General features: G+C 47.7%; 2 protein-coding genes across 2 annotated transcripts in view; one reads left to right on the top strand and one right to left on the bottom strand.

The window, feature by feature from the left end:
• LOC119915541 (formin-like protein 2) overlaps window positions 1-24528 on the bottom strand; it is a gene marked incomplete at its 5' end in the record, with an annotated part of 26408 nt that extends 1880 nt beyond the window's left edge. Inside the window, 21 exons of the mRNA XM_038735102.1 lie at window positions 2916-3018; window positions 6897-6978; window positions 7056-7179; window positions 7414-7509; window positions 7704-7805; window positions 8850-9010; window positions 10712-10841; window positions 10931-11011; window positions 11509-11577; window positions 13533-13767; window positions 15149-15351; window positions 16755-16879; window positions 17916-17936; window positions 18507-18695; window positions 18834-18970; window positions 19681-19901; window positions 21742-21843; window positions 22018-22167; window positions 22268-22378; window positions 22533-22607; window positions 24352-24528. Coding sequence (XP_038591030.1) covers window positions 2916-3018; window positions 6897-6978; window positions 7056-7179; window positions 7414-7509; window positions 7704-7805; window positions 8850-9010; window positions 10712-10841; window positions 10931-11011; window positions 11509-11577; window positions 13533-13767; window positions 15149-15351; window positions 16755-16879; window positions 17916-17936; window positions 18507-18695; window positions 18834-18970; window positions 19681-19901; window positions 21742-21843; window positions 22018-22167; window positions 22268-22378; window positions 22533-22607; window positions 24352-24528 — 2694 coding nt within the window. The remainder of the gene's footprint in view (window positions 1-2915; window positions 3019-6896; window positions 6979-7055; window positions 7180-7413; window positions 7510-7703; window positions 7806-8849; window positions 9011-10711; window positions 10842-10930; window positions 11012-11508; window positions 11578-13532; window positions 13768-15148; window positions 15352-16754; window positions 16880-17915; window positions 17937-18506; window positions 18696-18833; window positions 18971-19680; window positions 19902-21741; window positions 21844-22017; window positions 22168-22267; window positions 22379-22532; window positions 22608-24351) is intronic.
• LOC119910807 (regucalcin-like) lies at window positions 1845-3748 on the top strand. Its single transcript, XM_038729638.1, is given in 8 exon segments — window positions 1845-1926; window positions 1929-2024; window positions 2104-2286; window positions 2479-2579; window positions 2647-2761; window positions 2896-3027; window positions 3314-3465; window positions 3559-3748. Coding segments are annotated over 8 exon segments (897 nt in total). The 5' UTR covers window positions 1845-1859; the 3' UTR covers window positions 3610-3748.
• Window positions 24529-25302: the final 774 nt, after the last annotated feature.

Genomic DNA, 25302 nt, shown 5'->3' with positions numbered 1-25302 from the left:
ATCGGTCCTGACCTGGAGCCCAGCGGGCCTTTGAGATCACTTCAGTGGGATAAAGTTATTTGTGAGTGATCGTGACTCACGTCGGCGTTCATCCGCGCACCAAACTGCGCTCAGTTACAACCAGTATTCCAGCACTTGCTGCGGGCAGACAGGAGCTGACCTGAATCTGATCTGGTCCTGAAAGTCATCACGAGACGTCCTGCGGGCTTTTATTTGTCGGCCGATTTAATTAAAATCCATAATATTCATGAAGTCTGGAGTGAAGAGTCCAGCCGATCTGTGCGTCAACAAGCAAGGCAGCAACAAAAACGGACGGATCGTTAATGGAGTCTGGCGAGAGAGAAACGTGGAGTCAGCAACAGTTAAAACATTAACTCACCTCGAACTATTGCAAGTCCTGTAATCTAAAACTTCGAGCAGCAGCACTACGCTCTGTACCTGTAGTACTATGATGCACTGAGTGGTACTTTGCAATACTGCAGTAGATTCTAGTATAACAGTGTCATATCAAGTACCAAGACACAGCAGTACAATGTGCAGTAACCATGCTCTGTACTAGCAGCAGTAGTATTAGGATGAGTAGTACTGTAATACTCTATAGTAAATACACTGCTCAAAAAAATAAAGGGAACACTAAAACAACACAATGTAACTCTGTGTCAATCACACTCCTGTGAAATCAAACTGTCCACTCAGGAAGCAACACTGATTGACAATCAGTTTCACATGCTGTTGTGCAAATGGAAAAGACAACAGGTGGAAATTATAGGCAATTAGCGAGACACCCCCAATAAAGGAGTGGTTCTGCAGGTGGGACCACAGACCACTTCTCAGTTCCTGTGCTTCCTGGCTGATGTTTTGGTCACTTTTGAATGCTGGTGGTGCTTTCACTCTAGTGGTAGCATGAGACGGAGTCTACAACCCACACAAGTGGCTCAGGTAGTGCAGCTCATCCAGGATGGCACATCAATGCGAGCTGTGACAAGAAGGTTTGCTGTGTCTGTCAGCGTATTGTCCAGAGCATGGGGCGCTACCAGGAGACAGGCCAGTACATCAGGAGACGTGGAGGAGGCCGTAAGAGGGCAACAACCCAGCAGCAGGACCGCTACCTCCGCCTTTGTGCAAGGAGGAGCAGGAGGAGCTCTGCCAGAGCCCTGCAAAATGACCTCCAGCATGTGTCTGCTCAAACAGTCAGAAACAGACTCCATGAGGGTGGTACGAGGGCCCGACGTCCACAGGTGGGGGTTGTGCTTACAGCCCAACACCGTGCAGGACCTCCATGGGTTGATAAATTTGATTTCCATTGATAATTTTTGTGTATTTTTGTTGTCAGCACATTCAACTATGTAAAGAAAGGAGTATTTAATGAGATTATTTCACTCATTCAGATTTAGGATGTGTTATTTTAGTGTAGTGTCCCTGTTGTTTCCATGGAAACGTTTTTTGTTTATATTTAAAGAACAGTAGTATTATTTCAAGACTTCCCGTATTTTTGGTTGTAGTTCTGATTCACTGATTTTGATGGACAGTTCGGCATCTGATTGGCTAATCCCTGACCATAGTAACTGTGGGCGTGGTCTAATTAATAAACGGCTTTAGCTGATCAGCATGTCTCACCTTATTTGACATCATTTTTGAGTTAATTTATTGATAGTTGATTTACACACACGTGCATTCAGCTACAATGTTTTGGTAGGATCAAGGTTCCTTTCTGTAGGATGGTAAATTATTCGAATGCTGGATCGGCGAAGAGGAACAAAGTGCGTTAAAACTACTCTTCTAGTGCCGGGCGGGGCTAGAAGATTGATATAGCCACTACACGGGCTGACGCTCTGATTGGTCCGTTCAGACAGGTACAGATGATGTCATCAGTGAAGGTGCAGTGTGCGGTGAAGGCGAGCGCTCTGATTGGTGAAGGGCCGGTGTGGAGGAGCTAGAACAGACGCTGCTGTTTGTTGACATCGCTGGACAGAAAATCCACCGCTGGAGCCCAGCGACCAATCAGATCCAGTCTGTGGAGACAGGTCACCCAATCAGCACGTAGGAAACATTCAGCTGAGTTTATCAATGAAGTATTAATCACACCTGCGCGTCCATCCTCAGGTGACACAGTGGGCTTCGTGGTTCCTCGCAGGGCAGGTGGTTATGTTGCAGGCGTGGGTCGCAGCATTGTGGCCGTTGATTGGTCGACTCAGACAATGACATCATTGGTGGAGGTTGATGGTGACAAACCGAACAACCGACTGAATGACGGGAAGGTCGATCCGATAGGACGCCTGCTGGCAGGTCAGTCTGGTCACCTTTCTGTCTACCCGTCTGTCTACTCTATTTACCGGTCTGTTTACCTGTCTACCTCCCTGTTTACCTGTCTGTCTGGTTACTGGTCTGTCTACTTGTCTGGTCATCTTTCTAGTCACCTGTCTGTCTACCTTCCTTTCTGAAGTAGCGTTTCCATGGTAACACTGTATAGTATTTCAGGTACAATGGGGAAGGAGGTCCGACCTGCGGAGGTTCAGAGACAACAAGGATCCCTGTTCTCTGTGACCTCTGACCTGACTGTGACCAGACACCTGGACCAGGTAAGATCCCCTGTCAGTATCTGTCTGTCACCTGTCGGTCACCTGGACTGACCCATCTGTCTCTCAGGTGGACATATCTAACGGGTTGGACTGGTCTCTTGATCACCGGACATTTTTCTACATCGACAGTTTGTCTCTGACCGTTGACGCCTTCGACTACAACTCACACACGGGACACCTCGGTAACTGTGTACTTGTACTGCAGTATTTCTGGTTTATAATACAAATACAACATATACATAATGAGAAAGTTGTGCTGCTGTTCAATCAGTGACACAATACTGTTATTTATACTATGTTTTGATGTGTTGCCTAGGTAACCGCCGTGTAGTGTACCGTATGGAGGAGGGGGAGGGGCTTCCAGACGGGATGACGGTTGACGGTGAAGGTCGTCTCTGGGTGGCCTGTTACAATGGAGGACGCGTCATCAACATCGACCCTGCGACGGGTTAGTTATACTGGTTAAACTGGAGGACAGGTCATTAACATCGACCCTGTTACTGGTTAGTTATACTGGTTCTACCGGAGGACGGATGAGGTTTCAGTATGTGTCCTAAATAACTGAAGCCCACCATCATTAGAACCATTAGTACTAGTACAGATCATTCTGGTTCAGGTTCTAAATGGATGAAGATAGAGACCATCAGCACTGGTTCTACTGGTTCTGCTGGTTCAGGTTTTGTATGTGCCCTTGTTCCAAAGTGCTGCTGCTGATGATCCACCTGTTGTCTCAGGTGTTCGGCTGCAGACGGTCTCTCTGCCGGTGATGAAGACCACCTCATGTTGTTTCGGAGGTCCGGACTACTCTGACCTCTATGTGACCTCAGCCAGTCTGGGCCTTGACCAATCAGAGAGACAGCAGCCGCTGGCCGGAGACACTTTCAGGGTAAGACTGTTTCACAGACTCACCTGTGTTCCCTGTCTCACACCTGGTGATGCTGACAGGTGTGTGTGTGTGTGTGTGTGTGTGTGTGCGCAGGTGACAGGACTCGGGGTCAAAGGTCGTCCTTCAAACTCATTCTCTGGATGAATTTCAGGAGACTTGAACAGCCAATCACAGCACAGATCAACTGCAGGAAGTGATCACCTGTTGGATTAATCCTGTCAGAGAGCTGTTAATGATCAATAGTTATTAAGTGGATCAATAAAATGTCATCGTGACTTCATGCTAAATATTTGTTACTAAATAAATGACAGACTGACAACCAATCAGAAACAAGGAAACTGGCAGATTTTCAACAGCCAATCAGAATCAGTCATTGTTTTGTAACTTTGAATAAAACTTGGGACCAGCGGCTGAGGATTGTGGGTAATGTGACTTCAGGGCACACCGTGTTAATGAAGTACCACAGAATGAACATAACAATATCTGAATAGAGTGCGTATAAATACTCGATACGCCGGAGAACGCTCCCTAACGCATCCTAAAAACAAACCTGCCGGGACAGCGTCCTTAACGTGGTCAAAGAAAAGAGACGAGGACACAGCTTTTCTAAATGGATAAACGGAGAGAAGAATGTGGCCAGGTGTTTCAAGAACCCTTCATGTCCACAGTTATTATTAAGGAACCGTGGTTATGTTCTCCAGGCCACTTTACTGATCAACTCTGTAACCGTGGATACTCTCTTCTATTCCGTTCTATTTTTCCAAACTAAAATCCAGAGGAGATGTAGTTTCTGTACGTGTGCCTGTGATCATATCTGCCCTACTTTTCAAAGATGTGATGAATTATAACAAAACAGACGTGCATCTCACATACTATCACTTTTTTCACACCAAATAAAACACGTGTTGTACTCACGTACTGTACAGAAACAAGTCTGAAGTAGTACTATGTCTCTGACACACTGAGATGAAAGTATGCTACCTGTGTGCTGTTAAATACATGACGTTAAAACATGAGTTGAATTTTACTCCTGTGCTGCAAGAGCTGTTCAAAAGAACCTCGATAATGTTTTTAATAATTCCTGCATGAAAGGCTTAAAACTTTCCCAGCGCGCACATCTGGTACCTCCAGTGAGCTGAGGTGGAACCACGGCTACTTTGTGGCTGCAGGGGAACTTTCAGTACATGTGTCTGTGGTCCTTTCTCTGTGCTGGACTTCTCTTAAGGACCCGACGGCTTCATCCACTTCCTTTTTAACTTTGTGTGAACTTGAATCTCTTCATTAAACTCAAACAAGACTACTTCACGGCAGTTTCCTTCGGCGTTGCTATGACGACCGGCTACCCTAAGAGGGTACGATATGCAATGGAAGACGGAGGACAGAACCGGGCCGGGTCAAGAGCTGGTTACATCAGAAATCAGAATCCAGCCCCTCCGGGAGCCTCATGTGGAAGTCGAGGACTCGTTCGGGTCCACGAGCTGCTGATACAGCACTGAGAAACTGAAGCATCAGATGTCTAAAGTGAGAGACGGCAGCGTCATGGAGACAGGGTGCGTTTTATTTACACCACCAAGTGCAGAATCACCACCAACATCCAACAAACACCAAACAGTACGAGCAACGCTACACAGCTCTCTAGAAAATGTATGTACACGTAGAAAACTTGTGCTGTTTCACTTTTTCTCTTGTTTTGACTTGAAATGATGGTTTAAGGTCTGAAATAAAGAGGGGGACGGGGTGAGGGACGGGAGGGGGAGGAAGTGTTGATGCAGGACTGTTGGGACCGGACAGGCAAACGGGGACCCCAGAAACACTGGAGGACAGCACTGCGGGCCTGTTCCCATCTGTCCAGGTCTGTCCGTCCACGTTGGTCCAGGGGTGTCCATGTCCAGAGCCTCAGCAGCACTCCTTCATGAATCCGTCCGGACTCTCAGCTGTGTGGAGTCAAACCTGGAGCGGGTGAAGACGGTCCTTGTTCGGTTGTCTGCTACAGCGCCCCCTCACTGCGGTGCTTCAAACTGCATTCAAATACTTCCATTAAGTTACTGGATAAAACATGTTGGAGACTGAAGTTGTGCTGGAGTGGGTCTGGTGCTATGCTAACGGGCTAACAGCAGGACTTCAGGGGGGTCCAGCCAGAGGACGGATAAACAGAGTTTGGCTCTAAAGGTCAGTTTGACCCTCTGTTTGTGAATGCTAATGCTTTATGATAACACTGTTTCCTGTTTGTCGTCGGAGGGGGCTAAGAAACGTGCCAGACTCTGTGTATCCCTGACTCTGGTAAGGCTGTTAAATACAGTAGAAGACAGTAGTACACAATGTAGTGAAAGGATTAGAACCCTGTACAAGACACAGATTTTAGGAACCCAGAAGAACCACAGACCTTCTGACCCTGAACCAGGACTTCGGAGGCTGGAACAGAATCCTGCTGACCTTTGTTTCAGAATGTTTCTAAGAAATGATTGACATGTAGAGTTAGCTGAAAGTTTCCTCACCGACTGAACAGAGCCAGAACCTTCTGGAAAGTCTTTGCAGTCGTAGCTGTTGGTAAAGCACTTGTGAGGTGAACACGTGACCTTAACAACACCAGACTCTGAACATTACATTTAACCGGCCTACAGTTTGTTGATAATGTTTTTTTAAAATGAGGCACAACTCGGGCAGGAACATCATGTTTCTGTAACCATGTCTTCATCGTACGGATTCATCCCAACCCGAGGACATTGTCCTCCAGGTCAAGGGAAAGGAACTTTATTTAGTCCTTTAATAACGTGTAGCTGAGATTGTCTTTCAGCCATACCACATAGCAGATGGAATTTTCCAGTTGTGGTGGAGCTTTATGTTTAAATGTTTTTGATTTTAGGATGAACTTGAATCTAAATGTTTTACCCACATGGAAAAGAGCTCCTAAAGGGCTCTAAAAATGGAAAACACCACCTGCTGAGGAAGACCATGTGATATGATCAAAAGGTCAAGACCGCCACAACAGACACTGAGTGTTTCTTGTCTTGAGGTTGTTGGATCTCGAGCCGGACTGACTCCAGATCGGCCTGTTGATGTTGTTTAGTATCCGCTCAGAAACAAGGTGTGTTGTTGTACATGGTGCTGCTCCTCCAGCTGTGTGCAGTCAACAGACTTTAAGTTGCCAGATTTTTGAATGGAGTTTGGTTTGACAGCGTTCAGGCCAGAGTGGAACAGACAGCAGATGTGAAAACAAAAACTTAAAAGGTCAGAGGTCAAACGTCAGAGGTCAGGTGATGTCTGGGCACCTGGTCTGTGCACAAATGGACCAATAAAATAACATACAAAACATGATGTCATCAGTTCACATCGATTGATCAGAAGTGTTGAAAGTGCTAATTGGTCATTGATTAGAAGTGGGCGTGGTCTCAGCTGGAGCCTGCCCTCTCTCTGATGTAATCCCTCAGTAGTGTTCCTCAGAGTGGGCGGGGTCACAGAAGAAGCGAGAGCTGCGTTTGGCCGATCGGGCCGTGAAGGGGACGGTCTTAAGAGCTGCAGGTGAAAAAAACAAAGGCAGCCAATCAGAAAACAGCCGGGAAACACTTGTTCCCCTATGAAGACATACATACCTGTAATGATGTCCTCTATGGCGCCGTCCTTCCCTTCATAAACATGGCGGCTGTCTTTCCCTTGTCGTCGTCTGAGCTCAGTGAGCAACTCCTGCTGCTGCCGCTTCCCCCTGTGGGACGGAGACTGTGGGGGGCGGGGGGGGGGGTTAAATTTGACATTTAAAAACACTGAGGGCTGTCCGTCATGTAACGAGCGTCATGAAAAGAGCGTCAGGTAACATCAGGAGTGTCATGTAACGAGTGTCATGTCAGGAGCCCACTTTCTAACTTTCTAAGTGAAACCACTTGTCCACTTAGAAAAATGGATAACGATCCATCAGTGAGTGTTTGACCACCACAGGTAAGAGGTCAGTCTTACCTTGGTCTCCTCCTCCTCCTGCTGCTCCTCCTGCTCCAGTTTCTCCAGTAACATCTGCTCCTGGCGCCTCCTTTGCTCGTTCTCCTCCTCCGCCAGCTGAACACACAAACACACAGTAAATACACACCAGTCTCTTTTTGGGTTATAGGCCCTGCCTCCAGCATGTCAGCATTTCAACACCAATGAATTCATAACAAGTCCTGACTGTACCTTTAGGAGGAGCTTCAGACCACGTTAGACCACGCCCCCTGTTGAGTGGGAGGAGTCTGAGATGTTTTGCGTTTACTCACCCTGTATGCTTTGATGAAACGAACAAAGATGGGGAAGAAGACAGATGGTGGCATCGTCTTTGAGCTCTCTCCAAAAAATTTGACCACGTCTTCAAATGCGTCCTGGAGTCCAAACAAAGGGCCAGATTTACTTAAAGGTCTGCATGAGTAAAAATGTGTGCAAACTTGATATCACCAACAAATTAGCACGTAAGCTGATGTACTAACGGTGTGCATGCAGAATGACGTCTTTCAAAAGTGCAAGATGGCATCTGTTGTTCATTTACTACTTTTGCCTTAATGAATATGCAATTTGGGGAGTTTCAATCTTATTGTGCAAAGTAATGGGAGGGTAACATGCAAATACATTTATTCACTACACGCAGTGTGATCTACCAAGTCTAAACGCAATTTCATGTGAGTGCAACAGCATCTGTATTTAATACGTTTGAAAGGAAGGTGCAAACTGGCGAGTGAGACACAGCCATAATGAAAGAAGTAGAGCCTGCGGAGAGCCCCCAGCTGCGGTAGTGCATGGATCACGCCTAAAATCCATCCAGCCAGAGGGAACGATCACCAACTGTTCACAGCGCACCGGTCGTAACAGCAACAACCCATTGTAGGTATCGGAGAGGGAATGGGGCGTTGGGGCGTACAGGGACAGAAGATTGCAGAGCGACCGGGCACGGTGCGGACGGTCAGGGATTGTTCCCTCTGGCTGGATGAAGCACGATCTGCTGGCATTTCCTTGCATCTGGGTCATTCCAGCATACTGTATCTGTTTCTGCTGGGGTTTCCCCAAGCAGTCTTTCGGGTGTGCTGTCCCAAGTACTTAGTGCAATCTCAGGCACGATGGAAAGGTACATTCGATTTCCAGATACTCCAGATACTATAATTTGTAGTCCAAACTTGCAGTCCTGATTTTGTAGACCTAATTTTGTAGTCCTAACTTTGTAGTGCTAACTTTGTAGTCCTGACTTGCAGTCCTAACTTTGTAGTCCTAACTTTGTAGTCCTAACTTTGTAGAGGACTACCAAGTTAGGACTACAAATCAAAAAGAGCTCGTACTTTAAAAGCCCTGAAAAGGTTTTGACATTATGCAAATAACGAGTCTTTGCACTGTGCTGTGATTAGACAGCTGTCATCAGCATGTTAGTGTTGTCTCACCTGAGCAATGCGTGCGTCCTCCTGAAGTTTGTTGAGTCGTGATTCATGCCTGCTGATGAAGTCTTTGAGCGTGGAGTTGTGTTGAATGCTGAACTCCCTCCAGGTGAGCTCCATGCCGCGCTGCAGCTCCTTCACATCACACAGCACGTTCTCCAGACTCACTGTACACAGGTGAGGACATGCAGGTGAGCAATACGCAGGTGAAGACACACAGGTGAGGAGACGCAGAGGAGGACACGCAGGTGAGGAGACGCAGAGGAGAACACACAGGTGAGGAGACCCAGAGGAGGACACGCAGGTGAGGAGACCCAGAGGAGGACACGCAGGTGAGCAGCACGCAGGTGAAGACACACAGGTGAGCAACCCGCAGGTGAAGACATGCAGGTGAGCGGCACGCAGGTGAGCGGCACGCAGGTGAGGAAACACAGAGGAGGACATGCAGGTGAGCAGCACGCAGGTGAAGACATGCAGGTGAGCGGCACGCAGGTGAGGAAACACAGAGGAGGACACGCAGGTGAGCAACCCGCAGGTGAAGACATGCAGGTGAGCGGCACGCAGGTGAGCAACCCGCAGGTGAAGACATGCAGGTGAGCGGCACGCAGGTGAGCAGCACGCAGGTAAGCAGCATGCAGGTAAGCAGCACGCAGGTGAGCGGCACGCAGGTGAAGACACACAGGTAAGCAGTACGCAGGAGAGCGACACGCAGGTGAGCAGCACTCAGGTGAGGAGATGCAGGTGAGCAGCACGCAGGTGAGCAGCACGCAGGTGAAGACACACAAGTGAGCGACATGCAGGTGAGCGACATGCAGGAGAAGACACACAGGTGAGGAGACGCAGGTGAGCGACACGCAGGTGAAGACATGCTGGTGAGCGACACGCAGGTGAGCGACACACAGGTGAGCAGCACTCAGGTGAGGAGATGCAGGTGAGCAGCACGCAGGTGAGCAGCACGCAGGTGAAGACACACAAGTGAGCGACATGCAGGTGAGCGACATGCAGGAGAAGACACACAGGTGAGGAGACGCAGGTGAGCGACACGCAGGTGAAGACATGCTGGTGAGCGACACGCAGGTGAGCGACACACAGGTGAGGAGACGCAGGTGAGCGACACGCAGGTGAGGACACACAAGTAAGCAGCACGCAGATGAGCAGCACGCGGGTGAAGACACACAGGTGAGCGACATGCACGTGAGGAGACGCAGGTGAGCAGCACGCAGGAGAGCGACACGCAGGTGAGCAGCACGCAGGTGAGCAGCCGCAGGTGAGCAGCATGCAGGTGAGCAGCACGTAGGTGAAGACACACAGGTGAGCGACATGCAGGTGAGGAGACGCAGGTGAGCGACACGCAGGTGAGCGACACAAAGGTGAGCGACATGCACGTGAGGAGACGCAGGTGATCAGCACGCAGGTGAAGACACACAGGTGAGCGACATGCACGTGAGGAGACGCAGGTGATCAGCACGCAGGTGAGCAACACACAGGTGAGGAGATGCAGGTGAGCAACACGCAGGTGAGCAACATGCAGGTGAAGACACACAGGTGAGCAGCACGCAGGTGAGGACACGCAGGTGAGCGACACACAGGTGAGGAGACGCAGGTGAGCGACATGAAGGTGAAGACATGCAGGTGAGCGACACACAGGTGAGCGACACACAGATGAGCAACACACAGGTGAAGACACACAGGTGAACACACAGGTGAGCAGCACGCAGGTGAGGACACGCAGGTGAGCGACACGCAGGTGAGCGACACGCAGGTGAGCGACACGCAGGTGAGCGACATGCAGGTGAAGACACGCAGGTGAGCGACACGCAGGAGAGGAGAACACGGGGTGTTTGAAGCGCTGTGATTGGTTGACTCACCTGCGGCAGCCTTGTCCACATAGTGCAGCTCGTTGTAAAACAGAGACACTGCAGGATATTTCTCTCTCACCACGTTGGAGATGTAATGAAGCAGCGTCTGTTTCCTGTCTGTCGACTTGGTGTCCAGTAGCTGAACACAAACACAATCTTATTATCATCTCATTATCATATCCCTTCCAGATTACCAATCAGGGGTGTGTTAGTGAGTATGAGTGTTACCAGGTCTAAACTCTGCAGCTTGAATCCGTACACAGCTCCTCTCTTACTGCTGTTCATGTAGTTTCCCAGAGCCAAGATGATCTGCAACAACACACTTGTCACAGCCTGCATGTCTTTCTATGGACATTTAATATTCACGTCCTTTATTTATATATGCAGTGTATCGTGTACACGGATTGTGTATATACAGTATATCGTGTACACGGATTGGGTATATGCAGTATATCGTGTACACAGGTTGTGTATTTATATATATGCAGTGTATCGTGTACACAGGTTGTGTATTTATACATGCAGTGTATCGTGCATACAGGTTGTGTATTTATACATGCAGTGTATCGTGTATACAGGTTGTGTATTTATACATGCAGTGTATCGTGCATACAGGTTGTGTATTTATACATGCGGTGTATCGTGCATACAGGTTGTGTATTTATACATGCAGTGTATCGTGCATACAGGTTGTGTATTTATACATGCAGTGTATCGTGCATACAGGTTGTGTATTTATATATGCAGTGTATCGTTTAGACAGGTTGTGTATTTATACATGCAGTGTATCGTGTACACAGACTGACCTCGAGGATCTTCTTGAGCTTCTGAGACGATTTTATAGAAACTGAAGCAGCGATCATGGCGTGGAGTTGCTGAGAGGAAACACAAGACAGTGAGACAGGTCTCATCCACCTGTCTGTCTGTTTAACTCTCCACCTGTCTGTCTGTATAACTCTCCACCTGTCTGTCTGTATAAGTCGCCACCTGTCTGTCTGTCTGTCTCAACCTGTCTGTCTGTATAACTCTCCACCTGTCTGTCTCCACCTGTCTGTCTGTTTAACTCTCCACCTGTCTGTCTGTATAACTCTCCACCTGTCTGTCTGTTTAACTCTCCACCAGTCTGTCTCTACCTGTCTGTTTAACTCTCCACCTGTCTGTCTCCACCTGTCTGTCTAACTCTCCACCTGTCTGTCTCTACCTGTCTGTCTGTATAACTCTCCACCTGTCTGTCTCCACCTGTCTGTCTGTATAACTCTCCACCTGTCTGTCTGTATAACTCTCCACCTGTCTGTCTGTTTAACTCTCCACCAGTCTGTCTCTACCTGTCTGTTTAACTCTCCACCTGTCTGTCTCCACCTGTCTGTCTAACTCTCCACCTGTCTGTCTCTACCTGTCTGTGTGTTTAACTCTCCACCTGTCTGTCTCCACCTGTCTGTCTGTATAACTCTCCACCTGTCTGTCTAACTCTCCACCTGTCTGTCTCCACCTGTCTGTCTCTACCTGTCTGTGTGTTTAACTCTCCACCTGTCTGTCTCTACCTGTCTGTCTGTTTAACTCTCCACCTGTCTGTCTCTACCTGTCTGTCTGTTTAACTCTCCACCTGTCTGTCTCTACCTGTCTGTCTGTATAACTCTCCACCTGTCTGTCTGTCTGTTTAACTCTCCACCTGTCTGTCTCCACCTGTCTGTCTGTTTAACTCTCTACCTGTCTGTCTGTTTAACTCTCCACCTGTCTGTCTGTATAAGTCGCCACCTGTCTGTCTGTCTGTCTCAACCTGTCTGTCTGTATAACTCTCCACTTGTCTGTCTCCACCTGTCTGTCTCTACCTGTCTGTGTGTTTAACTCTCCACCTGTCTGTCTCTACCTGTCTGTCTGTTTAACTCTCCACCTGTCTGTCTCCACCTGTCTGTCTGTATAACTCTCCACCTGTCTGTCTGTGTAACTCTCCACCTGTCTGTCTCCACCTGTCTGTCTGTTTAACTCTCCACCTGTCTGTCTCCACCTGTCTGTCTGTTTAACTCTCCACCAGTCTGTCTCTACCTGTCTGTCTGTTTAACTCTCCACCTGTCTGTCTCCACCTGTCTGTCTCTACCTGTCTGTCTGTTTAAATCACCACCTGTCTGTCTCTACCTGTCTGTCTGTTTAACTCTCCACCTGTCTGTCTCCACCTGTCTGTCTGTTTAACTCTCCACCTGTCTGTCTCCACCTGTCTGTCTCTACCTGTCTGTGTGTTTAACTCTCCACCTGTCTGTCTCCACCTGTCTGTCTCCACCTGTCTGTCTCTACCTGTCTGTCTGTTTAACTCTCCACCTGTCTGTCTCTACCTGTCTGTCTGTATAACTCTCCACCTGTCTGTCTGTGTAACTCTCTACCTGTCTGTCTCAACCTGTCTGTCTGTTTAACTCTCCACCTTTCTGTCTGTTTAACTCTCCACCTGTCTGTCTCTACCTGTCTGTCTGTTTAACTCTCCACCTGTCTGTCTCTACCTGTCTGTCTGTATAACTCTCCACCTGTCTGTCTCCACCTGTCTGTCTCTACCTGTCTGTTTAACTCTCCACCTGTCTGTCTCTACCTGTCTGTCTGTATAACTCTCCACCTGTCTGTCTCCACCTGTCTGTCTCTACCTGTCTGTATAACTCTCCACCTGTCTGTCTCCACCTGTCTGTCTGTATAACTCTCCACCTGTCTGTCTCCACCTGTCTGTCTCTACCTGTCTGTCTGTTTAACTCTCCACCTGTCTGTCTCCACCTGTCTGTCTCCACCAGTCTGTCTGTTTAACTCTCCACCAGTCTGTCTGTTTAACTCTCCACCTGTCTGTCTGTCTTACCGGCGTTAACATCTGGACGTTGTCAGTGAAGTTGCCCATGAAGGTCATGATGGACATGCGCTGACTGAGTCTTTCGATACGACTGAACTGCATCATGAAGCGGTCTTCGTCGCTCAGAGCCTCCAGAGGCTTTCTGTCCCTCTCATATTGCCGTAGAAGCTTCACCTCTGCCTCCGTCGGCAGGAAACGCATCAGACACTCCACAAAGTCGACCCGGACTGTTCGCAGGTCAAACCTGCAGAAACACAAACCAGACTGTTCACGTACAGGGAGTCCTTTAAATCTGAACCAGAACTTTAAATGTAGAACTGCTAAAGCACTGCTGTAGGGAGTCTCCAGGTAGCCAATCAGAACACACGTCTGAGGTTAACCGCCTTGTCATCGTCTCGGTTTAGTCATCTAGGTCCTTGAGAAATATATTTTGTTTAGTTTGGTCTGACGAAAGTGACAGTGACACACACTAACATGTGATCTGTTCCGGAGGGCGATCTCTCAGCTGGGTGCAATCAGTTCTAATGCACCTGTTGGCAGTTGGACTCACACTACTTCATTTGCAGCTAGCCCCAAATCAATATGCCTCCTTTGAATATCATGCTGTCTCGGTGACCGCTCCAGTAAAAGTCTCAGTGATTGTGATATAATGTACACCAGGACAAATAGGTGACTTTGTAGAGGAGCTAGATACATTGCTGTCTTCAATCCCAGAGCATGACTGTCTGTTACTTGTGCTCGGTAACGTGAACATTCACTTAGACAAATCAAACTCAGCAGACTTCCTGTCTCTGGTTCATTCCTTTGATCTAGAACGGTTTCTCAGCCCCCCGATCCCACAAAGCTGGCAAGGTACTCCTTGACCTCGTTCTTGTCCGAAACTGTGCCACCGAATGCAAAACAGTGACCACACCTAACCCTCGCCACGTTCAACTAAACCTCTCTAAGACTGAACTCAATCTATCCACCATAACATCAAACTACAAACTGACTTCTCAACCATCACTCCAACCAGGGAGGTGAGAAACTTGGGTGTCATGATTGATGACCAGCTGTCCTTTTCAGACCATGTTGCTGCTGTCTCTCGGTCGTGCCGCTTTGCTCTGTACAACATAAGGAAAATCAGGCCCAACCTCACTCAGTACGCCACCCAGCTTCTGATACAGGCCGTGGTTACCTCTCATCTCGACTACGGCACTGACCTCCTATCAGGTCTTCCAGCTTGTGCAGTGAAACCCTTACAAATGGTTCAGAACGCAGCAGCACGTCTGGTTTTTGATCAGCCCAAAAGGACTCATGTCACTCCATTACTCAGTGACCTCCACTGGCTCCCCGTGGCCTCCAGAATCAAATTCAAGTCCCTAATGCTTGCATACAGAGTGACTACTGGGTCCGACTCTGCACCCATGAAATAAAACCAGGCAGTCTTGTCTTGTACTGCTCAGATCTGATTGTCTGCTGTCAGAACGGCGCAAAGTGTGCCGATGTTCTGCCTCAGTCAGCCTGACCCTGCTGCAGCCTGGTTCTGGTTAGGACACCCTGCTACTCATAGAGTTTGTCTCTAGTAGAGTTACAGTCGGAGGAAATGATGCTTGTGTTATTGGTACTGGTGGACTGTGACTTACGTGTGGATGGCCCGGCAGATGACCTCTGGCCCTTGGCCGGCCTTCCTGAGGGTGATGGCCAGGTTTTTGGCTCTGTTGGCCTCAAGCAGAGAGACTTTGGACGGAGCTTTCTGAGGAAGCTTCTGTCTGGACAGAGTCAAGTCCACCGCTGGACCCTGAGCCTTCGTCTTGAACAGCTCCTCAAACCCCTCCACATCCAGGTCCTGAGAGTGAGGCAGGTTTATAGAGGGAGAAACAGGTAGTTAAAGAGCTCATAGTACCTTACTACCCCACCAGAGCACTGCACTCCCAGAATGCAGGGTTACTTGTGGTTCCTAGAGTCTCCAAAAGTAGACTAGGAGCCAGAGCGTTCAGCTATCAAGCTCCTCTCCTGTGGAACCAGGTTCCAGTTTGGGTTCAGGAGGCAGACACCATCTCCACATTTAAGAGTAGGCTTAAGACTTTCCTCTTTGATAAAGCTTATAGTTAGGGCTGGCTCAGGTAGTCCTGAACCATCCCTTAGTTATGCTGCTATAGGCCTAGACCGCCGGGGGATTTCCCATGATGCACTGAGCTCCTCTCTCCTCTACTTTCTCTCCCTCTGTATGCAACCTATCCCATTATTGCATGTTACTAACACAACTTCTCCCCTTTCTGGTAGTCTTGTGCTTTCTCGTCCTCTCCTCTCTCCTCCTATCACTTCCTGCAGGTTTTCTGGCTCTGGAGCTGTGGAGTCTGGATCTGTGGTTGCGGGTCACCTGCTGCCCCCGTGTTCCTGCTCGACACCCTCTGCTGCAACAACTATTGTTACTAGTCCTATTGTTATTATTGTTATTATAATCATTAACATTACGACTGTTACCATTAACACTATATAAATATCTGTACCATTTTTCATTTAGTCTATAGCAACATCACCTTTACTGTCTGTACCTCTGTGTGGATATTGTGTAGGCTGCCTCCCTCCCCTCCCTCCTCCTCTCTCTCTCTCTCTCTCTCGGCCGCCCACCCTGAGTCATGGTTCTGCTCGAGGTTTCTGCCTCTTAAAGGAAGTTTTTCCTTGCCTCTGTCGCCTAGTGCTGCTCTTGGTGGGAACTGTTGGGCTTCTGTAAATAACATCACAGAGTACGGTCTAGACCTGCTCTTTATGAAAAGTGCTGTGAGATAACTGTTGTTGTGATTTGGCGCTATATAAATAAAATTGAAATTGAAGCAGCTCCTCAAACCTCCAGATCCAGGTCATGAGAGACAGACAGACGGGAGGATGAGAAGTATTAGTCTTTTTAGGAGAGCTCTTCTTGAAAATGTAGAAATGTCAGCCCTGATTACTGCGTTTCAGGCTTTCCTTCAGGCCGTTCAGTCCTGACACCATCCAGCAATAAGACAGGGCAGCCTGGCAGGTGAAACCCAGGGTTAAAAAAGGTCAACCACTCACTCTTATTGCTGTGAGTTAACAAATAAACTGACTCCTCAGCAGCTCCTCTCCTTCTTGACCCGGTTTAGGGTTGTCTGGTATACAAGGAAGGTTAAGGTCAAGGGCAACTTTATTGGACTTCGATGACTGAGAACCTTCACAGACTTTATCACGCCAATAACTGAACTTCATTCAGAGCGTCTCTTTACTTACCTGCAGAATGGACTCATCGTCGATGTCATTGAACACAGTCCCGTTGATCTGACTCGGCTTCAGGGCGACCCAGTTCAACACCGGCATCCTGAACTTCGTCTGGATGGGCTTCTTTATCTTCACCGCTGCACAGTAGTGAGAGAGGGACAGGTGAGCAGGGAGACAGGTTGTCCATTGCAGATTTACTCGGAGAATGATCTGACTACAGAAGGGGGGGGGGTTAACCCTGAACCCTGAACCCCATCCAAAGGTACCAGAAGCTCATATGCTATTAAACCAGACTTAGACTGATAACAGCCTGGAGGGGAGGCTGGGGTCATGGTTTTATACCCCTGCCCTTAATCCTACAGTGTGAGCTATGCAAGTAACCACGCATTTATACTTGTGTCTGCATTGTTCTGCAATTACTCTGCCAAAATGCTACTTAGCCCTAACTCTATAGCATCCACTGTGTTCAGCCCTCCACTAACTTGAATTGGGGTAAAATAATAATCGTGCGCTCTTCTAGACTTTCCAAATGTTGTCGATTAAATGGATCAAACTCTGATAGTGAAACGTGTCATGTGGCGGGGTGACGCTCAAAAATATTGATGCACTGTGTGACAGCCGCTAGTTTGGCCACGAGTAAAATTTACTTTAAAGTACGAAGCACTTCCTGTGGGCTTGGAGGAAATGCAGTGCTACCAAGACGACCAGTCACAGTTCTGTGTTGATAAATTTTGCACCGCTTTTGTCTAACCCTGATCAGACTGTGACTGATCTCAGATCTGTTCTCTAACCCTGATCAGACTGATCTCAGATCTGTTCTCTAACCCTGATCAGACTGATCTCAGATCTGTTCTCTAACCCTGATCAGACTGTGATCTCAGAACGGTTCTCTAACTTCTCTACTACTCTTTTATTTCTCTCAGTTTCTGCTCTTTTCTCTCCACATGGATGATCCATTGATCAAGTCAAGTTAAAACATTTTCAGCTCGCACAGAGAATCTTTCATTTGACTTTATATCCCGTTCACCTTCACTCTGACCAAACTAAAGAGGTCAACAAACCAGCTAATCGCTGGCTGTGCTGGAGGCTGATGGGTGGGGCTTAGTGTCAAGGAGAGGTTTCTAGAGGGATGATGGAGGAATGGAAAGATAGAAAGAGTGTAAGTAAACGTACAGAATAACTTGAGAGGACCCTCTGTCAGCAAAAAGAGAGAAAACACAACATTAGTATCATTAAATTCACAACAGGTCAGATTTCACTTGTAGCATGACAGAACTCTTGTGATAAATAAACAGAACAGCTGTGACTCCGGTGTTTGTGATGAACGAACGTGTTAAGCTGCAGCAAACACCAGGCTGAGCAACAGATCATGACTTTTACCCTAACCCAGTAAACAGCAGCTCAGTGAGAACCAGGCCAGCTTCCTTTCAGAGGAGGAGGCGTCAGTAAGACATTAACATCCCTGCTCATCAGATGGTTCTTAGAAACATCTTCCACATCAACAGAAACTCGGACAACAGACGGACAGTATCAGTTAAAATGATGTGTGCATTAAAAACGTTGACCTCAGATGTACTAGGTAACCTTATCAAGACATTAGTGATGTTAACAGAAAGCATCACTGCAGTGACATCACTGGTGGGTGTGGTTAGTTCAGCCTGGGTTGGTTATTTCTCGATTTGTCTTTGAATGTGAGACTTTTAACTGAAAGTGAGTGTTTATCTTCCCTACTTTCTCTGCAGCCTGTGAACGCATCAGTCTCACCTGCAAGTCCCGAGTTAAAGATGACTGTGGGCGACCCCCCTGACCCCGGGAGAGGCGGGGCCACAGGGGGAGGGGGGGGGGGCATGGGGACAGAGGATGAGAGCTCGCTGGTCCGACAGGGGGGAGGAGGGGGAGGGGGGGGAGGGGGAGGAGCAGGGGGGGGAGGTGCAGGGTACGACCCATTGGAGACTTGAAAGAAGAGAAGAAGCAAAAACAGGTGTTGTTTAAGTTTAGTATCATACTGGAAGTGATGTTCACTTGGAGTACTAGAAGGATGTGGTAGCAGAAGTAGCACCTTTTAGCAGGAATTCAGTATCAGGTAGTTACTGCAGCGCCCGGACTGGTGGAGCTGAAACTTACCTGTGCCTGGCATTGGTGGTGGAGGCGGGGGCGGGGGTGGGGGCGGCATGTCTGGAGCTCCGCCTATCCCCGGTCCCATGCTGTGATAGGCCACGGTCTCCGGACTGTGAAAATAAATGTTCGAGGTTTTTTGTGGCTGAACTTATTTAGAGCTGAGTTCTGTTAAATTAATTAATAATTTTTTTTAGCCAGCAGAAATCAACAAGTCTGTAAACACAACACAGTCTGGCTTATTATCATTAAGTAGCTGTGACTAACATGTTAGCAAACAGTTTTCCGCTGGCACAAAGCAGTCACTAATTACTTTGGAAACTTCAGAACTCTTTTATTGGTCCTTTATAGGGGTGAGCAGTGACCCTCCAGTCCTGCTCTGTGGCAGGAAAAGACAAGCAGTGATTCTGTTCCAGTGACGTGTGACGTCTGAAATTGCAATTGTAAGTTGCTTTGGATAAAAGCATCAGCCAAATGGCTAATTGTTGTTGTTGTTATACCAGAGTGCTTAGCCGTGTCTCTGTGGTTCTGGCTAGCCTAACGTAGTTTGACCACAATGCTATCCAGAAACATATCAGGTTAGCTTGTCAACAGTTCATAGATTCTTGCTGTTTGGGTGGTGGGCAGCGCTGAATGTGTAGCCCCTCTGAGTGAACGACCTCCAGCAGCTACAGCTGCTTCTTGGTCAGTCATGTTTCTCTCTATGTTAGCTCTGTGTTTGGTCTCCAGCACCTCCTGAAGGACACATCTGACTCTTTAGCTGCTAAATGTTCACCAGCTACTCTCTGACTTAGTCTGTCTCGTAAACGGCGGCGTCTCTCACCTAGGGGACAGGTTAGGACAGGGTGGAGGTGAAGGTGAGGCGGAGTCAGCCACCCCCCCATCCCCCTCTCCTCTCTGGGGTTGAGGAGCTCCAGGTCCTCCGGCCTGCTGGGCCTCCTGAGCCTGACGCTCCAGACGACTTTGGCGCCGGATTGTTTGGTCCTTCTCCCGAACCATCCGCCGCAAGGTGTGCACCTGAGAGTTAGTGCTTGCGTACACATCCTGCACATGTAACAGGTGTGTTAAGAGAGACAGTACAACATGTTGCTGCACAGGTTACAGTTAGGTGGTGTAAGAGGTCAGAAGTATGAAGGTATTGTTGGAGGAAAACCACTGAACACCTGTGAGTCCCACACGTGTTTACAGTGTCACAGAGAAAAAAACTTCAACATTTGCAAACTTTTTTCTCAACAGTTCCAGTTCTCAGATTCTGAGACCCAAAGAATTCTCAGATTCTGAGAACCGAACCAGTGAACAGGTCCAGTTTTCAGATTCTCAGAACTGAAGCATTGAACAGGTCTGAGCAGGTCCAGTTCTCAGATTCTCAGAACCGAACCAGTGAACAGGTCCAGTTTTCAGATTCTCAGAACTGAAGCATTGAAAGGTCTGAGCAGGTCCAGTTCTCAGATTCTCAGAACTGAACCAGTGAACAGGTCCAGTTTTCAGATTCTCAAAACCGAACCAGTGAACAGGTCCAGTTTTAAGATTTTCAGAACTGAAGCATTGAACAGGTCTGAGCAGGTCAAGTTCTCAGATTCTCAGAACCGAACCAGTAAACAGCTCCAGTTTTCAGATTCTCAGAACTGAAGCATTGAACAGGTCTGAGCAGGTCCAGTTCTGAGATTCTGAGAACCGAACCAGTGAAATGGTCCAGTTTTCAGATTCTCAGAACTGAAGCATTGAACAGGTCTGAGCAGGTCCAGTTCTCAGATTCTCAGAACTGAACCAGTGAACAGGTCCAGTTTTCAGATTCTCAGAACCGAACCAGTGAACAGGTCCAGTTTTCAGATTCTCAGAACTGAAGAATTGAACAGGTCCAGTTCTAAGATTCTGAGACCAAAAGAATTGAGCAGGTCCAGGTCTCAGATTTTGAGAACTGAATCAGTGAACAGCCCTGAGACTATTTTATCTGAACTTTCAAAAACAGGTCAGCTGACAGGTAGAGACCCAGCTAAACTTTTACATTCCCAGAACGTCCTGAGAACATCCCCACTGGTATCAAGGACGTCGCCCTGTAATGTTCCTAGAATGTTCCGAGGCGGTCACGTTGTGGAGTTCTTTAAAGGGTTGGGGAACGTTATTTGATAGTCCATTCAGGACGTCCTGGAAATGTGTAAGGATCCATTACCATAGAATATAAATATATCTTCAGCTGCCCTCTTGGACATTCCCTCTAGGTCTCTACACAACATTCCCAAAACATTTGCAGAACATTTAGGTGTTGACCTAGAATGTTATTTTTTGTCCTATTTGGATACTTCCATCGCGTTTACTGAACGTTTTCAGAACCTTCAGTAACAGTAAAGGAACATTTAGGGGCACCTTTACAGAATGTTTGCATTACGGAAACTATTCAGTACCTTTTGGGACCTAAAATTGGTATCTTGAAATACCATCAAAACATGTTTACACCATAAAATATTCAGCTACAATGCAAGACATTCTCAGCATTTCACTTCTTCACTTGTCGTTCCACCTGACAGGGGCTCGGGTGTTTCAGCCTGGTATCTTCAAACAGGAATGGAGACACAAGACGGTTCTTTAATATCTCTCATTAGCATTTTCTGTCTCCATGGTGACTAGGTGACGGGGTGTTGATGGTGCAATGGATAAGATGGATAAGATGCCTGCCTTTGGTGTGAGAGACCTGGGTTCCCCCACTGTGACCCATCCACCAATGTGTCTCTGAGCAAGACACTTAACCCCTAGTTGCTCCAGAGGCGTGCGACCTCTGACATAAATATAGCAATTGTAAGTCGCTTTGGATAAAAGCGTCAGCTAAATGAATAAATGTAAATGTAATGTAAATGTAAATGTTTGTTTCCATGGTAACAGCACTGACCCGGATGTGGTCTAGTTCCTTGTTGGTTTGCATCAGCTGCTTCTCCAGTTCGACGATCTTCAGCATCGCTTCGTTCTCCACATCCAGAAGCCGCTCTGACATCTGAGGACAGAGAAAGACAAGTCAGTACACCTGTCTGTCTCTCCACCTGTCTGTCTTACCGTGTCCAGGCTCTCCTCCAGATCCTAAACGCGTTCCAGAGCAGTAGGTTTGGTTCTTCTTTCTCCTGGTTTATGTGTCTCTCCACCTGTCTCTCTCTCCACCTGTCTTTCTTACCGTGCCCAGGCTCTCCTCCAGCTCCTCCACTCGTTCCAGAGCAGCAGTTTTGGTCTCAGCATCCTCCAGCAGCGTCCCGACGTCAAACACGTTGTCGAGGTAGGCCTGAATCTGGACCTGAAGCCTGTCGCTCTCTGTGTGCTTCAGCCTCTGAGGTGAGACAGGTAGAGAGACAGGTTAATAATACACTTATCCTTTAATCATCAGCCCACATGTGATTGGCTGGGAGTGGATCTTGTGTCCTAGTTACCTCCAGGTGCTCGTCCAGGTTGAGTTTAGTGAAGTCATACTGCAGGTGGACTCTGAAGTTCATGTCCTCTACCGAGTGAACCACGATGTTAATGAACTGCATACAGGCCACCTGACAACCACAGACAGACACAAGCTAATTAAGCCTGGATCACAGGTAAGTTATGTTCAGGTAACCCTAAAGTTAAAATAATGTTTCCTAACACTATGAAGTCTAGAATGAATCCAACAGGAAGGACTGACAGTTCAGATAAAAGTCACCATACCAAAAAGTCGATGTTGTCGTCTTCGTTCTTAAAATGTTCCATCAGCTTCTCAAAACGCATCGTCTCTGAACACACCTGCAACAGATCAATCAATTAACCAATCAACTACACTTGTCCCATCCAGTCTACCATGCATGTACATGACCACTCATACATACAGTGTATTAGTACACATGTGTGAACAGCTGTTGATTCTGTGATTGCTCGAGAGCTCGGGCACCAACAAAGAAGTCATACAGCCGGTGACCTAATCATGTGAAAAGTCATGATGTCACAGTTAAAGTAAACACTGTCAGCAGAACTGTTAGAAAAAGCCAAGTCATAAGTTACTTCCTCATCATCACTATTAGATCACTACTAGATCACTGTTAGATCTCCATAAGGTCACCATTAGATCATTAACAGATCGCCATTAGAACCCCTTTTAGATATACATATACATGTACTCATTTGGCAGACGCTTTTATCCAAACATTTGAGGATCGACATACAAGCATTAACAGAGCATCAAATACAGTACGCGATCTACAACTGACAATACATTCTAGTAGGGGCCGCAATAAATACTAGTAAGAGCTAATGGCACGTATGGCATCAATGGGGTGAATACCTAGGGAAAGAAGTAAGTTAACAAAAAGTGCAACCAATACAAGAGAAATGTAAGGGGATAGAAGAAGAACACAGGAAGTGCATGTTAGGAGTTAGAGGTGTTATAAGAGGAAGTGTTCTCTGAAGAGTTTTCAGCATTTTCTTGAAGTTAGAGAGGGACGCCCCTGCTCTGATGGCGTGTGGTAGCTCGTTCCACCTTCGTGGTGTCACAGATGAGAACAGGGACTGGGATTGCTTTGTGTGAAAGGATGGCAGAGCCAGGCGGCGTTTGTTGGAGGAGCGTCGTGGCCCAGAAGAAACGTAGGCTTGGATTATGGAGTTTAGGTAGATGGTGCAGAACAGTAGTCAGAACCAGAATCAGTAGTCACTCTGTATGCAGCCATAGGAACGGGGAGCCAGTGGAGGTCACTGAGTAATGGAGAGACATGAGTCCTTTTGGGCTGATCAGAAACCAGGCGTACTGAGTGAGGTTGGGCCTGATTTTTTCTTATGTTGTACAGAGCAAAGCGGCACGACTGAGAGACAGCAGCAACATGGTCTGAAAAGGACAGCTGGTCATCAATCAGGACACCCAAGTTTCCCACCACCCTGGTTGGAGTGATGGTTGAGAAGGAGGATAGGAGCATGTGGTAGCCTTAAGGTCTTTGTTTTTTCACCATTTTATTTCAGCGGCTCTGAGATCAGTATGCAGCCTTTGGATGGTATCAGTTAGCCACAGGTGGGGCTGGTTCGGGGCGAGCAGGCTTGGTAGATAGAGGACACAGGCTATCCAGGCACCAGCTCAGTGTAGAGCACAGACTGGGCGACATCATTGACCTCAGTGAGGAGAAGGTGTTGAGGGGAGGTGGAGCGGATGCTTCCACTGAGACAAAGTGAGTGGAGGACAGGTTGTGGAGGTAGATCACCATTAGGTCACCATTAGGTCACTATTAGGTCACCATTAGGTCACTATTAGGTCACCATTAGGTAACTATTGGGACACAATTAGATGACTTTTAGATGATTATTAGATCACTACATCATCATTAGATCACTATTGGATCATGATTAGATCACCATTAGGTCACCATTAGATCTTCATTAGATCATTATTGGGTCAGTATACTACTGTGTCTGTACTGTGTGTAGTGTGTGTGTAGTGTGTGTAGTGTGTGTACTGTGTGTATAGTGTGTGTGTAGTGTGTTGACACTGTGTGTTGTTGTTGTTTACAGTTTTGAAGTTGTCGAAGGCCGACAGGATGATCTCATGTCCTCCTCTGACCAAACACACCGCTGCCAATAACTCCAACACCAGAGCCTTCGTCCTGAGAGACAGAGACAGGTCAGCAGAGAGACAGGTAGATAGACAGGTCAGCAGACAAGTAGAGAGACAGGTCAGCAGAGAGACAGATCAGCAGACAAGTGGAGAGACAGGTCAGCAGATAGACAGGTCAGCAGACAAGTGGAGAGACAGGTCAGCAGATAGACAGGTCAGCAGACAAGTGGAGAGACAGGTCAGCAGATAGACAGATCAGCAGACAAGTGGAGAGACAGGTCAGCAGACACGTTGAGAGAAAGGTCAGCAGATAGACAGGTCAGCAGACAAGTGGAGAGACAGGTCAGCAGACAAGTGGAGAGACAGGTCAGCAGATAGACAGGTCAGCAGACAAGTGGAGAGACAGGTCAGCAGATAGACAGATCAGCAGACAAGTGGAGAGACAGGTCAGCAGACACGTTGAGAGAAAGGTCAGCAGATAGACAGATCAGCAGACAAGTGGAGAGACAGGTCAGCAGACACGTTGAGAGAAAGGTCAGCAGATAGACAGGTCAGCAGACAAGTGGAGAGACAGGTCAGCAGACACGTTGAGAGAAAGGTCAGCAGATAGACAGGTCAGCAGACAAGTGGAGAGACAGGTCAGCAGATAGACAGATCAGCAGACAAGTGGAGAGACAGGTCAGCAGACACGTTGAGAGAAAGGTCAGCAGATAGACAGGTCAGCAGACAAGTGGAGAGACAGGTCAGCAGATAGACAGATCAGCAGACAAGTGGAGAGACAGGTCAGCAGACACGTTGAGAGAAAGGTCAGCAGATAGACAGGTCAGCAGACAAGTGGAGAGACAGGTCAGCAGATAGACAGGTCAGCAGATAGACAGGTAGATAGACAGGTCAGAAGAGAGACAG

This window comes from Micropterus salmoides, unplaced genomic scaffold (assembly GCF_014851395.1).
Source record: "Micropterus salmoides isolate LMB-PRFRI ecotype aquatic unplaced genomic scaffold, ASM1485139v1 Ms_hic_scaffold_1, whole genome shotgun sequence".
Lineage (NCBI taxonomy): Eukaryota > Metazoa > Chordata > Actinopteri > Centrarchiformes > Centrarchidae > Micropterus > Micropterus salmoides.
Note: the sequence above shows the minus strand (reverse complement) of the source record. Positions and strands in the feature narration are given on the sequence as shown.